Source organism: Lodderomyces elongisporus, chromosome 5, assembly GCF_030384665.1.
Source record: "Lodderomyces elongisporus chromosome 5, complete sequence".
Lineage (NCBI taxonomy): Eukaryota > Fungi > Ascomycota > Pichiomycetes > Serinales > Debaryomycetaceae > Lodderomyces > Lodderomyces elongisporus.
The window spans coordinates 888303-903501 of record NC_083677.1 but is presented as its reverse complement, the minus strand read 5'-3'; the positions used below and the strand labels follow the sequence as shown (position 1 = coordinate 903501).

The 15199-nt window shown below is 35.8% G+C and overlaps 7 protein-coding genes across 7 annotated transcripts; 3 read left to right on the top strand and 4 right to left on the bottom strand. All coding sequences in view use genetic code 12, as the record gives it.

Moving 5' to 3' along the window:
- Positions 1 to 746: 746 nt before the first annotated feature.
- GPI11 (Glycosylphosphatidylinositol (GPI) anchor assembly protein) lies at positions 747 to 1484 on the bottom strand (the record flags this gene model as incomplete). Its single annotated transcript, XM_001524456.2, has 1 exon — positions 747 to 1484. The coding sequence occupies one exon, from the start codon at positions 1482 to 1484 to the stop codon at positions 747 to 749; it is 738 nt and encodes a 245-aa protein (XP_001524506.2).
- A 482-nt stretch (positions 1485 to 1966) lies between these two features.
- CFT1 (mRNA cleavage and polyadenylation factor subunit) lies at positions 1967 to 6109 on the top strand (the record flags this gene model as incomplete). The annotated part of the gene is made up of 1 exon (XM_001524455.2): positions 1967 to 6109. One exon carries the CDS (start codon positions 1967 to 1969, stop codon positions 6107 to 6109), a length of 4143 nt encoding a protein of 1380 aa, XP_001524505.2.
- Positions 6110 to 6430: 321 nt separating this feature from the next.
- PVL30_004195 (uncharacterized protein) lies at positions 6431 to 8710 on the bottom strand (the record flags this gene model as incomplete). The annotated part of the gene is made up of 1 exon (XM_001524454.2): positions 6431 to 8710. The coding sequence occupies one exon, from the start codon at positions 8708 to 8710 to the stop codon at positions 6431 to 6433; it is 2280 nt and encodes a 759-aa protein (XP_001524504.2).
- Positions 8711 to 11030: 2320 nt separating this feature from the next.
- Positions 11031 to 12077, top strand: PVL30_004194 (uncharacterized protein; the record flags this gene model as incomplete). The annotated part of the gene is made up of 1 exon (XM_001524453.2): positions 11031 to 12077. One exon carries the CDS (start codon positions 11031 to 11033, stop codon positions 12075 to 12077), a length of 1047 nt encoding a protein of 348 aa, XP_001524503.2.
- Positions 12078 to 12625: 548 nt separating this feature from the next.
- On the top strand, positions 12626 to 13264 carry ERD2 (endoplasmic reticulum retention protein; the record flags this gene model as incomplete). The annotated part of the gene is made up of 1 exon (XM_001524452.1): positions 12626 to 13264. The coding sequence occupies one exon, from the start codon at positions 12626 to 12628 to the stop codon at positions 13262 to 13264; it is 639 nt and encodes a 212-aa protein (XP_001524502.1).
- A 287-nt stretch (positions 13265 to 13551) lies between these two features.
- Positions 13552 to 14286, bottom strand: PRE7 (Proteasome subunit beta type-6; the record flags this gene model as incomplete). The annotated part of the gene is made up of 1 exon (XM_061119530.1): positions 13552 to 14286. The coding sequence occupies one exon, from the start codon at positions 14284 to 14286 to the stop codon at positions 13552 to 13554; it is 735 nt and encodes a 244-aa protein (XP_060975513.1).
- A 576-nt stretch (positions 14287 to 14862) lies between these two features.
- Positions 14863 to 15198, bottom strand: TIM13 (protein translocase subunit; the record flags this gene model as incomplete). Its single annotated transcript, XM_001524450.1, has 1 exon — positions 14863 to 15198. The coding sequence occupies one exon, from the start codon at positions 15196 to 15198 to the stop codon at positions 14863 to 14865; it is 336 nt and encodes a 111-aa protein (XP_001524500.2).
- Position 15199: the final 1 nt, after the last annotated feature.

Below are 15199 nucleotides of genomic sequence, written 5' to 3'. Positions count from 1 at the left end.
AACAAGGGGATAACAAGAGAATAACAAGAGAATGCAAGTGAGTGGGTAAGAAAATTTATGTCAAAAACAAGAAGTACAAAAATATAAAGGGAAAGCTACTCACTACAATCCGTCTATCCTTTGTTGGTCCTAGATGACTCGTAAATAGTTTTCACACCAGAAGTACATTCACATTGCAACATATAATTTTATACAATTACATTAACCTACGCCGACACATTTGTAGATATATTTTTTTGCAGATACCAACATGTACGGCCCAGAGATATGGAAAGTTCGAGTAGTATTGTCAACATTTGAAACATCAAAAAAATGGATCAAATTCATAAGCTTGGAGATGCTTTTAAGAATGATTCAAGCTTGAAACAATACCAAAGATTTGTTTTTTTGTTGTTTTTTTATTCTTCTTTCCTTTTCTTCTCTTTTCTTTTCTTTTCTTTTCTTTTCTTTTCTTTTCTTTTCTTTTCTTTTCTTTTCTTTTCTTTCCTTTTCTTTTCTTTTCTTTTCTTTTCAATCTTGACATTATTCAAAACTCTCTCTAGTCTCTGCATTGTTCACGATCAATGCATATATACAATAATGTTAAAGATATTATCTCTTTAATTCTTTTCATTTATGTTTTTTTTTCTTTTTTAAATTTTTCCATTTGTTTATTTCCATAATTTTCATTTATTTAAATTATATCAAGTTGACTTCTGTTTTTTTTCTTCTTTCGATTCCACTCCAGATCAGAATTTACAGTTGGATTATTCACTAGATAACTTGTTCCATTTTCTATAAGTCCGCATGAGGAGCGAAACTAATCCACCAACAACACCGCCAACATAAGATCCACCTAACAAGGTGATGGGCCACTGTTGCCAAGGTCTGTCCCAATCAAGAGGGATGGGAATCACACCTAGCCAACACCCTCCCAACGTCAAAAGTACTTGCGATAAAATTGGATGGCTAAAGATTGTATAGTAGATGTCTTCGCACTCAAATAGCTTCTTGAACTTTTCAAAATCCAAAGAGTATAAAACTGTTAATGGGCCAAATACCAACTGCGACAAATGAAGTGATAACAAAAAAGTCTTGAAAGTGTAGCCAAACACTGGTGCTCCCAAAATCACAATGGACAAAAACATCGGCACAGACAATACAAGACTCACCAAGAGGCTTGAAACAATCAATAAAGGTACATTATCACCTTTGGGCCTTTTCTTGAGGCTCTGAATTAATATATAGTCGTAAACAGCTTGTATCGGAAGGCTTGTAACAAAGCTTCTCAATAGAACCCCTTCAATGTTCTGAGTAATTCCAAAATAAAACATACTTCCCAAGATCAATATATTGTGAATGGGTATTAGTAATAAACTGTCCTTAATCTGCGGTACCGCGTTTTGTGTATTACTCTTTTGATCAATCTCGGTGGATGAGCTATCTCCATTGACATCGTGTCGAAAAGATACCGTCTTTTTCGCCGGTTTTGGTTTCCCATTCATCTTTGCATCAGCCTGAACTGCATTTCTCTTCAGCGTCATCATCATCATCAGCAGTAGCAGCAATAGCACACAAGTATGACGGCAGTTTTTGATGTTAGTGTTGTTAATGCTGTTAGCTGTGATGTTATCAAAATATTGGTGACACTTTCCCCAGGTCCAAAGTCAAGATTCTCTTTTCTCACTCTTTCTCCCGTTTTCTTTCTATCGTAAACGCACACACTATCATTTTTACATTACAAAGACGAAAGAAAAAAAAAAAAAAAAAGAAAAAAAAGAAAAAAAAAACAAAGCAGAATGTAGATTTCAATTCTCGAGATTTTCAGCAGTCAAAGCGTGAAGCATCGACCATAAAGTTATAGAATAATAAATAAAAACAACAATAACAATACCAGCAACAGCAACAGCAATAACGAAAAAGTGAAAACACATTTACTTCATATACCCCGATTTCAACTCCGTATAGCACCTTCTATCTTCAAGCAATGGATGCGTATAATGAGATTCTTGACCCGTCGAGAATAAGTAGCTGCGTTGGCTGCAATTTTATATCTCCAAAAGAGAAAAATTTGATTGTTGCAAAAGGGACACTTCTCCAGATATTTGATGTTGTACTCCTTAAACTGTCGACCATTCAGAAACCTCAATATCGTCTTGCGTTGGTGCAACAGTTTAAGCTTCAAGGATTGGTAACTGACTTGAAAGCTATAAGAACTTCTGAGAATCCCCACCTTGATTACGTTGTTGTTTCAACAAAGTTTGCAAAGCTTTCAATCATAAGGTGGGACCATGTGCAACATACCATAGCTACTGTCTCCTTACATTATTATGAAAATTGCATACAGAACTCAACTTTTGAAAAACTAGCAATGTCGGAATTGACTGTCGAGCCAACATATAGCTCGGTGGCATGTCTTCGGTATAAAAATTTAATGTGTTTTTTGCCATTGGAGGGAATCGAAGACGAGGATGAAGACGATGAAATAGACGATATAGATGATAACGACAATGACGACGACGACGATGATGATAAAGACAAAGACAAAGACAAAAACATCGATATCCAAATGAAAGATGGAGCAAAAAATGGACCCACTAGCAACAAAAATACCAACACCAATGGTCATATAAAAGAGTCACGACAGTTTTTTGATTCAAGTTTTATTATTGAAGCTGGGAACTTGGATTCTTCAATTGATACAATCATCGATTTGCAATTTTTACACAACTATAGAGATCCAACTATAGCTCTTCTTTCAAGTAGATCCCACTCTTGGGCAGGCTCTCTTCTCAAGAGCAAGGATAATGTACACCTTGAAGTCATGTCGCTTGATTTGCTGACTAAACTGTCAACATCGATTTTCAAGATTGAAAATTTACCATACGAAGTAGATCGTATTGTTCCATTATCTGCTCCGTTAAACGGTTGTTTATTGGTAGGATGTAATGAAATTATGCATGTTGATAATGGAGGAATTGCCAAGCGTATATCTGTGAATGACTTCACTAGTTTAACAACTGCTTCAGTCAAGAGTAACCAGGATCAAAGCAACTTGGGCCTTAAACTTGAAAATTGTAGTGTCGTTCAAATACCTGATGATCATCGTGTCTTGATCGTCACTGAGCAAGGCAGCTTCTACTTTGCTAATTTTGAATTAGATGGGAAATCCATCAAACGTGTATTTATCGATGTTGTTGATAAAAATATGTACGATAAAATAAAGTTTACTTTTCCAGGGGAAATTGCAGTGTTGAGCAAGAACTTGTTGTTTATGTCTAATCTTAATGGAGATAGTCCTCTAGTGCAAGTGAAGTATAGAAACTCCAAGATTCTCGAAGACACAAGGGGAACAAGAAGGGTTGAGAAAGGAAAAGGAGCTGAAAAAAATAAAAATAACGTGTCTTCTAATGAAGTTGACGATGACGATGATGACGATGACGATTTATACAAGGAAGAAGAAGAAGAAGAGCAGCAAAAAGTGTTGAGCAAGTCTCATATTGAGTTTATCTTACAGGATCGACTAATCAATAATAGTCCCATATCGACATTCACTCTAGGATTATGCTCAAAAGAACGATTCAAATCCAACTTGCCCAATCCTAGTTTCAACGAGGTCTCAGTTATATTCAATTCAGGCTCGCATGAGCAATCAAAGATTAATGTCATGACACCAACAATTCAACCCATAATTTCCTCCTCGCTTACATTCTCTCAGGTGAATCGGATGTGGAATTTGAATCAAAAGTATTTAGTCACTTCCGATGATGTCAATGAAAAATCAGAAATTTTTCAGATTGAAAAGAGTTATGCGCGGATGAAATCAAAGGACTTCATTAATAATGAGATTACAATCAATGTTCACGAACTCAATAATGGTAAGTTTATTTTGCAGGTAACGCCAAAACAAATTATTCTTTATGATACGAAATTTCGTAAGAGACTAGCACTAAGCGACGAGATCAAAAAAGATGACGAAGTATTGAGCAGTACGTTGCGTGATGAACTATTGATGATTTTTTTGGCAAGTGGTGATGTAAAAATATTTTCAATCAACACTTACAATGAAACCTATTCAAACGTCAGCATTCCAAAGATTCTTGATGATACAATTATTACTACGGGGTACATCACTAGTTCACATTTGTTAAATGCTGTGCTGAGGAATGCGCAACTACTTTTGAACCCGCGAAAGAGAAGACATGGCTCAGTTACACCTTTTGTGCCTACTGCTGACCCAACACCCCCAAAGAGTACGAAGCAAAAAATTATTATATTGGTCACCGGTGACAATAGAATCGTTGCATTCAACAGACATCATAATGAGAAATGTTATCAATTGGACGATGTCAGTAAATTTAGCGATGTGCTCAACCTAAATTGTTTCAGCATCGAACAATACCCACCAGACCCATTTATCAAGCAAGTAATTCTCAATGATTTGGGAGACAAAGATCACAAGGAAGAGTATTTAACGATATTGACTATTGGTGGAGAAACCATTTTGTATAAGTTGTTTTTCGACGGTGAAAATTATGTGTTTAAAAAGGAGCACGATTTGAAAATTACTGGTGCACCAGAGAATGCCTTTTCTATGGGTACTTCAATTGAAAGGAGATTAGTTTATTTTCCCAACTTGAATGGTTACACCTGTATCTTTGTTACTGGTGTCATTCCTTTCATCATTATTAAATCTTTGCATTCTATACCACGGATATTCCAGTTTTCCAAGATCCCAGCAGTGTCAATCTCTGCATTTTCTGATTCCAAGATCAAAAATGGGTTGATCTGTCTTGATAATAATAAAAATGCACGAATTTGTGAACTATCGCTAGATTATACTTACGAATTCAATTTGCCTATAAAGAGAGTTGATTTGGGAGAGCTGGTCAGGTCGTTAGCATACCATGAACAATCTGATACCGTGGTTGCTTCAACATTCAAAGAAGTCCCTTACAATTGTGTCGACGAAGAAGGCAACATCATCCCTGGTGTCGATAAGGAAAAGCTTCCACACGCGCTGACATTCAAAGGCTCGATCAAATTGATTTCGCCACACAATTGGACCGTTATAGACTCTTTTGATCTTGAAGATAATGAAGTTGGTATGACAGTCAAGTCGATGATTCTTGATAGAGGATCTGGGGCTTCGTCATTGAAAAAATTCAAAAGTAAGCGTGAGTACATTGTTATAGGCACAGGTAAGCTCCGGATGGAAGATCTTGCTGCAAATGGTTCGTTTAAAATTTATGAAATTATTGATATTATTCCTGAACCTGGAAAACCAGAAACAAACCATAAATTTAAAGAGGTTTTCCAAGAAGATGCTAGAGGAGCTGTCACTGCCATTTGTGATTTAAGTGGCCGACTAATGGTTGGTCAGGGACAAAAAATTATTGTGCGAGATATCGAGGATGATGGAGTGGTTCCCGTGGCATTTTTGGACACATCTGTGTACATATCAGAAGCAAAGAGTTTTGGTAACTTATTAATTCTTGGTGACCCTTTGAAAAGTGTATGGCTTGTTGGATTTGAGGCCGAGCCGTATAGGATGGTGATGCTTGGTAAGGACCGTCAGCATTTAGATGTTGAATGTGCAGATTTTATTATTAAGGACGAGGACATTTTCATCCTCGTTGCTGATAACAATAACTGTATACACTTGATCCAATACGATCCAGATGATCCGAAATCAATCAATGGTACTATATTGCTTAATAAGGCATCGTTTGAGTTGAATTCTGCGACAACATGTTTGCGTTCTATACCAAAGGGAGAAAAGGGGGACTACCAAATTATTGGATCCACGCTTGATGGTGCATTGTACAATGTCTTTCCGGTGAATGAGTTCACATATAGAAGAATGTACATATTACAGCAACAAATATCGGATAAAGTGTATCACTTTTGTGGTCTAAACCCTCGATTAAACAGATTTGGTGGTTCTGTGACATTGCGTGATCGGGAAACCAACACCAAGCCCATTTTGGATTATGGTTTGATTCGTCGCTTTTCGAAATTAAACCTTGATAGGCAACAACAATTGGCTGGCAAAATTAGTGTGCGAGGCGTGACCCAAGAGTTATGGAAAGACCTTATTGAATGTGAATACTCTTTAGAAGATTTATAAATATACTTGCATACATATATATATATTATTATACATGTATAGTAAAATTAGGAGTGTAGGGAATTGAAACCAGTTAAGCTCTTGAGGTTGTTTTTTTTTTGTTTTTTTTTGATAAATTTTTAAATATCGGATTTCTTTCACTTCCGTCTTGGTTTTTGCCTCTTGTATTACTGTATTTTCTTATTTATTTTACTTTTACTGTTTCCAGCTTTTTGCTATAAATTCATATATTATATATTTCAAAAAAAGAAACAAATAAAAACACTATATCTATTTAAGTTACACTTGTAATCAAATTTACTCTTCAATGTTCAGCTCCTACTAGATAAAGAAGAAAAAAACGAATGATATTAAGGAGCCAAAAATTGTGTTGGCGCCGATAGTTGAACCAACAGCAGCGCCTTGATATTCAGTGACGTAGGTGTTGACAGTTTTAGTTGAAGTCTTATCAAGCTTCTTTGAAGTAGTCTTTGCTTTGGGTGCTGGTGCTGGCTTCTTTGCAGTAGTCTTTGCTTTGGGTGTTGGTGCTGGTGCTGGTTTTTTAGCTGTGGTCTTTGCTTTGGGTGTTGGTGTTGGTGCTGGTTTCTTTGCTGTGGTCTTTGCCTTTGGTGTTGGTGCTGGTGCAGGTGCTGGTTTCTTAGCTGTGGTCTTGGCCTTTGGTGTTGGTGCTGGTGCTGGTGCTGGCTTCTTAGCTGTAGTCTTGGCCTTTGGTGTTGGAGCTGGCGCAGGTGCTGGTTTCTTAGCTGTAGTCTTAGCCTTTGGTGTTGAAGCTTTGGTAGGTTTTGGTATTTCATCCGTGGGACAGTATGTGCTTTTCACGGTAGTCTTGTCGCTAACGATCTTGACACCAGTTGTCTTTTTAACCTTGGTACATGATGATTCTTCATCGCAAGAGGTCAAGGTCACAACAGTGGTCAAGTACTTTGTAGTTGTACTTGGCTTCTTGTTCTTTGGCTTCTTAGTTGGTTTTGGAATCTCATCTGTTGGACAGTACGTGGTGTAAATAGTGTGAGTATCGCTAACAATCTTGACACCAGTAGTCTTTGGAATCTCAGTACAAACTTGTTCTTCATCGCATGAAGTTACCGTGACAACTGTAGTTAAATACTTTGTTTTGGTCAAAGTAGCCTCTTCTTCATCAGTAGGACAGTACGTGGTGTAAACAGTCAGGTCTAAGGTGACTGTTGTGAGTCCAGTAGTCACCTCAGTCTCGACACATTTCTCTCCTTTGCTTTCTCCTTCTCCTTCTTCTTCGCATGAAGTGATGGTGATTACAGTGGTGTCAATGACTTTCTCGGTGGAGACAGGACTATCAATACTAGTAATGGAGTCGGAAGTATAAAATGGATCAGAACTGTATGTCTCATCATCTTTTTCTTCTTCTTCTTCTTCGTCTTCTTTTTCACCCTCGTTAGTGGGAACTGGACCTTCCATGCTAATTGGAGATTCTGAAGTGATTGGACCATCTAAGCTTACAGTGTCTTGATTGCCATTTGTTTCAGAACTAACTTCGCCTTTGCTTTCATCTTCACCGCTTGGTGTAGAAGCAGCAGATTCATTCTCGCTAACTGTTGAGGCTATGTTGACTGTTTGCGAGGTGGTTTTCACAGTGGTAGTGGTGTTATCGTCAAATGTATTTTCTTTTTCACCCTCAGTAATAGTAGTGACAATCTCCATTAATGATCCATCAACAGTAATAGTGTATGTCGAGATGAGCTCTGAAGCTAAAGGTTCAGCACTAGTCCATGTCGTATCTACGCTAGACTCACCGGTAGTAGTAGTGGTGGTGGTAGTGGTACTGATGGAGCTCAAGGTTTTGTCAGTGTTAGTAGGAATTGCCAGTGGAGTTGTCTCTTCCTGTTCATAAATAGTAGTAACAATGCTGGTAACAGTTCCATCAAGAGTAATCACATATGTCGAGAGACTTGCAGAACCCAAAGGTTTCTTCTCAGTTGAGGCTGTGTCTGTAGTGAAAGGTACCATGATAGAAGTGGTTGAGGTGGTATTACCATTATCTTGACCACCTCCAATTGGTGTCATGCATGTGGTTGTTCCTCCTACCAATTCAGTTGTTTCTGGTTGAGCATAAATAGTGGTCACTATACCAGTCAACTTTCCATCAACAGTAACATAGTACGTCGAAAGACTTGAAGACGCTTTATCCTTCACACTTGAAGTAGTTGTAGTGGAAGTGGTAGTAGAAGTGGAAGAAGTGGTTTGACCGGCTGCATTATTGGTGGTGGTAGTGTCAAACTTTGGACCTTCAACTGCACTCAAGTCCTTGCCTGTTGGCACTAAAACTGGAGTCGAATCGGTTACATAATAATAAGTTGTAACCAAGCTGGTCAATTTGCCATCAAGAGTGATTGCATATGTTGAAAGACTTGGTGAGCCTTTTGGTCCACTATCAGTTGAAGTCGTATCAACCTTCTTCTTTGAGCTCGTTTGGTTCGAAGTGGCTAAAGTAGTCTGCGCTGTTTTTGGTCCATTGTTTGTTGTAGTTGGAAGTGCATTATTAGTATCTAATTTTGGATCATATTTTAATGCACCTTGAACTTGAGCAATAGCAAATAAAGCAGTGATAAACAAGTGACCCCTCATATTTTCTCGTAGGTGGATGTTTATTCTTTTATTTTGCTGCTAGTTTTAGGACTTGGGTCTTTATTGGTGTTGTTGTTGTTGTTGTTGTTGTTGTTGTTGTTTCTTTTTGTCTTGTTTATGAATTTGGCCTCCTTCTTAACAAATGAAGGGACTAAGTTGTAATGCAACCTTTGGTGAAGATATGGGCAATTTATATATCAGGGAAATTCATCTACCCTGTAACAATTATCTTTTAATATGAAATATTGGTAATTATTAATAAATTGATTAGCTAGCATTATGAAATAATAACCAGATCAAAACACTATGGGTGTGAAAGTCTTCCAATTCACTTCACAAATTGAAATAAAATATATGCGTCCATTTTTTTTTCTCCTTTGCCTTCTTCCATTATCTTTCATCCATTTCTCTCTGAAGCCACTAAGTTGTCTCTCGTGTTTTTTTGTTTTGTTTTGTTTTGTTTTGAATATAATATAGTACCAGTTTGGTTTGATTGAGAAAAGACAATGCTTAAACTGTAAACAAAGGTATTTGTAGAAAGGGAAATGTAAAGCGTGTGTTAATTCATTTGTTTGATCTATTTACTTATTTATTTTTTTTATTTTCTTTCTTTTATCTATTTCATGTCTATTCTGCTGCAAATGCCTGCAAAATGAGGAGCTATAAGCCTATCACATATATAATGTAATTCAAAATATATCTTCTTATTGAAGGATGTTAAAGATCAACCTTTTGGTGTCAAGTCGTGTGATCTGTTGGTTCAGCTCATTGTAGAAACTTTATTATATTTCTCAAGTTCTGTACTCAATCCCAAAAATAAAAGTCTCGTACAAAGAGGAAGATAAAAGGCAACAACTAATGGCTGCGAAAAAATAAAAAATAAAATAAATAAAATAAAATAAAATAAAAAGAAAAAAGAAATAAAAAGAAATAAAAAATAAAAAGAAAAAGAAAAGGATCAAAACTCCATAAAATAAATAAAAATAGAAATAGAAAATACTTCAACGACATTCCAGGGTATTTCTTTTATTCTTTTTTTTTAAAAAAAGATTATTAGAAAGACAGGGTCCTTGTCCAAAATTAGATACCCTGGTTTACAAATGTTGTGATTTTTGGTGTATGCGTCAATCCATAAAGAAAAGTCTAAAGCCAACTGCATATTGGGAAGAATATCAGCACATTCGTAAGTCAGAGTTTTTTAATAGACTATATGCAAACAAGTTTTGAAGAAAATGTACCTTTGCCATTACCATTTCTCTTCTAAAAAATCTTTTCATTGTTGCCGAAGTGACTCAATACAATGTACAAAGAGAGCCAAAAAAGAAAAAACAAAAACAAAAAACATTAGTTTTTGAGTTAAACAAAACTCAGTCTCACTGAAGATCCAAAACTTGATGGTTTAAAAAATAAAAAAAATATATCAACCCATTTCTATATTTTTATTATATTAACAAAAGTTTGGAAACAATAATGTTGTATAAAAACAACTAGGTTGCAAGAGACAGCTGATATAAAGGTATTGTATAGTAATGCAGCTAATTACAGGTAAATTGTTACTAGTATAATTACAAAAGTACTTGATGATACCACATGGAAATTGTGGGTTGATTATATTAATTAGGGAAAGAAAATATTGAAAAATAATTACAGTGGGAAATGGAAAATAGAATATGGAAAATGGAATAAGACAAGGTGATTCTTTCATACCATATCTGCTTCCTTCACATATTGTTGGTCTTTAATTTTCAATACCTTGCTTGAAACGGCAGCTTCCATAACTATAGATTGAGCGAAATCAAACTTGGAAAAGGTTTGAAAGCAAAACATTCATACAATTCCACAAATACTTGAATGTAAATATTCAATGGATTCTCCTTGTATATTGTTATTGGTAATGTAGACTAATATTTAATTCTTCTTTTCTGATGTCTCACGTGACTGGAAATTACAAAACTCGGGTTATTTTTGTGTTGTTTTTTGGTTTTTGATTTACGAGATAAATAGAACCAAATCGCCCCATTTGAATTTAAATTCTGTTTTTCTTTTCTTTTTCTTTTTTTTTACATTTTTCCAATTTTATAATCTTATAACTTCATAATTTTTTTTTTTACAAGACAGACTAACCCATATTAGACCAGAGTTGTTGAATACCTAATGGGCAGTTTAAAAAGAACCTATTTATAATAAAGTGGGCTAACTTTTGAAATAACCAGTTTGGAAACCACGGCCAACGTTATTTCTTTGTCAATTCATTTCAATTACAATTGTTTACCTGCACTAGCAGCACTAGCAGCACCCACCACCAGCACCCACAACTACTATGCTCTATTTTCCAACAATTACTTGGCTTGTTCTCGTGTTTTGCTCTAAATTCCTTCAAGCGGATTTGATCTCATCAACTACATCGAAATCTTTTGTCACTGTTGAGAACAAGCAAGAGGTGAATCTGCAGTCACCTACAGGTCTATTATCATCCTACCAATCTTTTTCGCCATCGTTGAAGAAAGAACATGATTATGAAAATGATTATGAAGTTGATGATGACACAATACTTGAAACATTAAAGAGGCTGCGGTATTCGTTAATCTATTTTTACTCAGATTCGTGTAAATACTGTCTCCAGTTTAATCCGACATTTGAGAATTTGCAATCATTATACAGTAGCACCGAGGAAAAAGAATTGCAGATATTGAAATCAAACGGCCGGTTGAACAAAAAATTGAGTCAATTGTTTAGTGTTCCCCACTACCCAACAATTAAGCTACTTAATTATAAAACTTCCGAAATCAAGACTTTTGATGAAAAACGAGACTTGAGCAAGTTGGTTGATTTTATTGTTAGGGAAACTAAAATCAATCCCGATTTCAGTGTGTTGGATTCGCCATTTTTAAAGACTTTCAATAATGTCGATACATTGCTCGCTAGTGACACTGATAGCGTGCTTATTTTGACGATGTCGTATTTACATGACTGGAAAGATGTCGACTACCCAACTCATTTCATACAGCATGTTGCTAGAGACCATAGTGATATCAACTTTTACGTCTTGAAAACGGATGTAATGGAAGACTTTGACATTGCAGAAAAGTTTGGCGTGAGCGGGTTCCCAAGCCTAATTTACCTTAGAAACAAGCAATTCAAAGGTTTACACACCGACGCTGAGAGTTTCAAGAGTAACGGATATTTGGATGAGCAAAAGATTAGGCGATTTATAGAATCAATTAAAAATGGTGAAGAAACAAATTCTGGCTGGAGAGATTACAAAGAGAGAGTAAGATCATCTTTGAATCAGTCTGAGCACGAGTATGAAGTTGACCATAATGATGAAGATGACGATGATTATGAAATAGAGCATATAGAATTATAATCAAAAAATAAATAAGAAAATAAAAAAAATATAAAAAAAAAAAGAAAAAAAGAAGAATAAGTTTCTTAATGAATGTTGATGGTGTGAGTTGATATAAACACCTTGCCAGTTGATTAATCTTTTACTCTTTCACTCTTTTGTGTTTCTAATTTTTTTCTCTTTTTTCGGTTCCTTGGTGTTCATTACTCGATTGGGAAGTCTAGTCTTCCACGCAAATCGTTATGTTTGACGTGTTGAAAGTATGAGAATAAGAAAAACTAAGAAATTGTTAAAGACAAAAAATGAAGAAAGCGTCCACACATCAAGTGAAGCAAAAACAACTAAAAAGAAAGAAAGAAAGAAAGAAGAAAAAACAAAAAAACAAAATTGCAATCTATCCACAACAGTTCCTGGTATTAAATAACTCAGTAATTATTCACCATCTACTCAATAATTATCAATTTACATCCTTACACACCTCACTCTATTAAACTAAACAATTGCTCATTCCGCACATACACACATATTGAGCAAAACGTATCTAAAACTAGACCTATAGGATTTTCGCAATGAACATTTTCAGATTTCTCGGTGATTTATCACATTTGGCTAGTGTCTTCATTCTATTATATGCCATTGAGCAAAATAGATCCATCAATGGATTATCATTAAAAACACAAGCACTTTACGTGGTTGTGTTTGTAACACGATACTTGAACTTGTTCACCAAATTTTACTCACTCTATAACACTTTACTCAAAATTGTATTCATTGCAAGTTCGATATACACTGTTTACGTGATGGTGTACAAATATCACAAGTCTATCACGAATCATGTCGATACATTCCCCGTCAAGTATTTACTAGGTGGATCTGTTTTGGCAAGTTTGATCTTTACCCACAAGTATACACCGGGTGAGATCGTGTGGAGTTTCAGTATATGGCTCGAGGCTGTGGCAATTTTACCACAATTGTTTATCTTACAGAGGACAGGAGAGGCGGAAAACATCACGACGCATTATATCTTTGCCTTGGGGCTTTATAGAGCATTGTACATTCCAAACTGGATTTACAGGTATTTTGCTGAAGGACACTTGGACTATGTCTCCGTGTTGGCTGGCCTTTTGCAAACTGCAATCTACTCAGATTTCTTTTACATTTACTACAATAAAGTAATGAAGGGAAAGAAATTTGAGTTGCCAGTATAAACAGTGTTAAAGAATAGAAGACGGCTAAACTATATATATATATGTATATGTATGTATACGTGTATACGTATACGTATACGTATATATATAAGCTTGAGGTATAGACTCGCCACGATGAGACTAGATTCAATTCATTGCAAGCAAACAATGCAAAAAAGAAAAAAAAAACATTTATGTTTTATAAACTCATTGTATAACATATATATATATATATATATATATACAACCATATATATAAAGCTGGCGCTAAAAGTTTGAGCAACAGAGGTATCTAAGTATGACTCCCTTCAATCTCTCTTTAAAGGAAAGTATTCTGTCCTTACACCATCCTTGGTGACAATCATGATTTCCAATCCGTCACCGACATAAATGTGTCTCTCTCCAGCTGATGTGAATGCATCCCTCACCAATTGTATCACCTCTTCTAAGCTCAAGTACTTTAATGGTTTCTTCTCCTTTCCATCTGTTCCAGGCACATACTGGTTCTTAAAGTTTACTTGGTTATCCAAAAATGGCATAATTAAACTAGCAGCGGCACCTCCAGCTCTACACTGCTCTCTCTCATAACTTCCCACCGGATCGTAAGAGTATACTGCACCTTTTCCTTCTTCATCCAACCCAGCAATCAATGTACTCACATAAAATGGGAAAAACCGTTTCCCATATAACAAATGTTGGATGTATCTTGCAGCAGAACTGATCTCTAGTTTCCTGTTTTCATTATCAAATTTGTACCATTTAAATGACTGCTTGAAACGATCAATTAATGCAACTCCATCTGCAGCAAATCCATTCGCAGTCATCAAGATGTTGTCTCCCACATTGTGCACCCTTGGCTCATATCGCGATTGTATAGAATAACCTTCAACTTGTCTAGTGTCTCCTGCCAAAACGGCAAAATCCTCACCGGCAATGCCTAGCACTGTTCCACCATTATCCGAGTATGGGTTGAATCTATGCTCAATTGGCACAGAGTGCACTTCTGCGGAATATTCTGATGCCACTGTAGTTTGACCCGACATCTCTGGTACTTTAATAGAATTGATAAAAGTATATGACAAGAACTAATAAGAATGTATTTTTAAATTATTGGATTATGGGCAAAAGTCTATTAAATTCTTTCTTTCTTTCTTTCTTACTTTCTCTCGCGTACAAGCTCACTCACCCAGTTTCTCTTTTGCTTTCACTTACTCTTTGAATACAAAGCTCTGGACTGCGAGAATGGGAGGCCAAAAAAAAAGTTGGAGGTATGTTCGCCACTTTAAAAAAAATTAAGATTTTAAAGAGAAAAATAAAAATAAAAATAAAAAAAGGAGAAAACATAAATCAGAGCTACCACATGTGCAAAGGAGATTAAGTATCATATATGTATATATATATACATATATCTTTCACTCTACAACTTGACTTTAGGACGATGATAATGATGTTTTGTTGATGATGAGTGTATGGATGGATGTATGTATGTGTGTTGTTGTTATTGTATTTTTTGTTTCTTTATGGACTTGCACAAACACTACATATCTATATAATATGTACAATTGGTTCCAGTAGCACTTCTCTAATTCTTTCTTTTGTTTGTCTTCCCTTGTGTCGACTTATCTGGCAAACAGTTGTTGTTCTTGAATCCTATTGATGTATGCGCGAGACACTACATTCCAAGACCTCATATATTTCTCTCTACATTGATCAATACATGCATTTTCTTCTGCATCAAGGAATCCCTTTGGTTGCGTAATGCATTTCTCAAAACAATTCTCTGAGATTGTTCTTACCAACTCTTGTGCATTGGCTGCGGCGAGTTCTTGGCTGATCAGTGCTTGTATATCACTCTTTATTTTTTGTGCTTGTGCTGAAACTGCAGAGTCTGTGGCAGAAGATGGTGCAAGTGAGTCCGTACCCTCTGAGGTTGTTGATTTATTCCAAAATGCCATT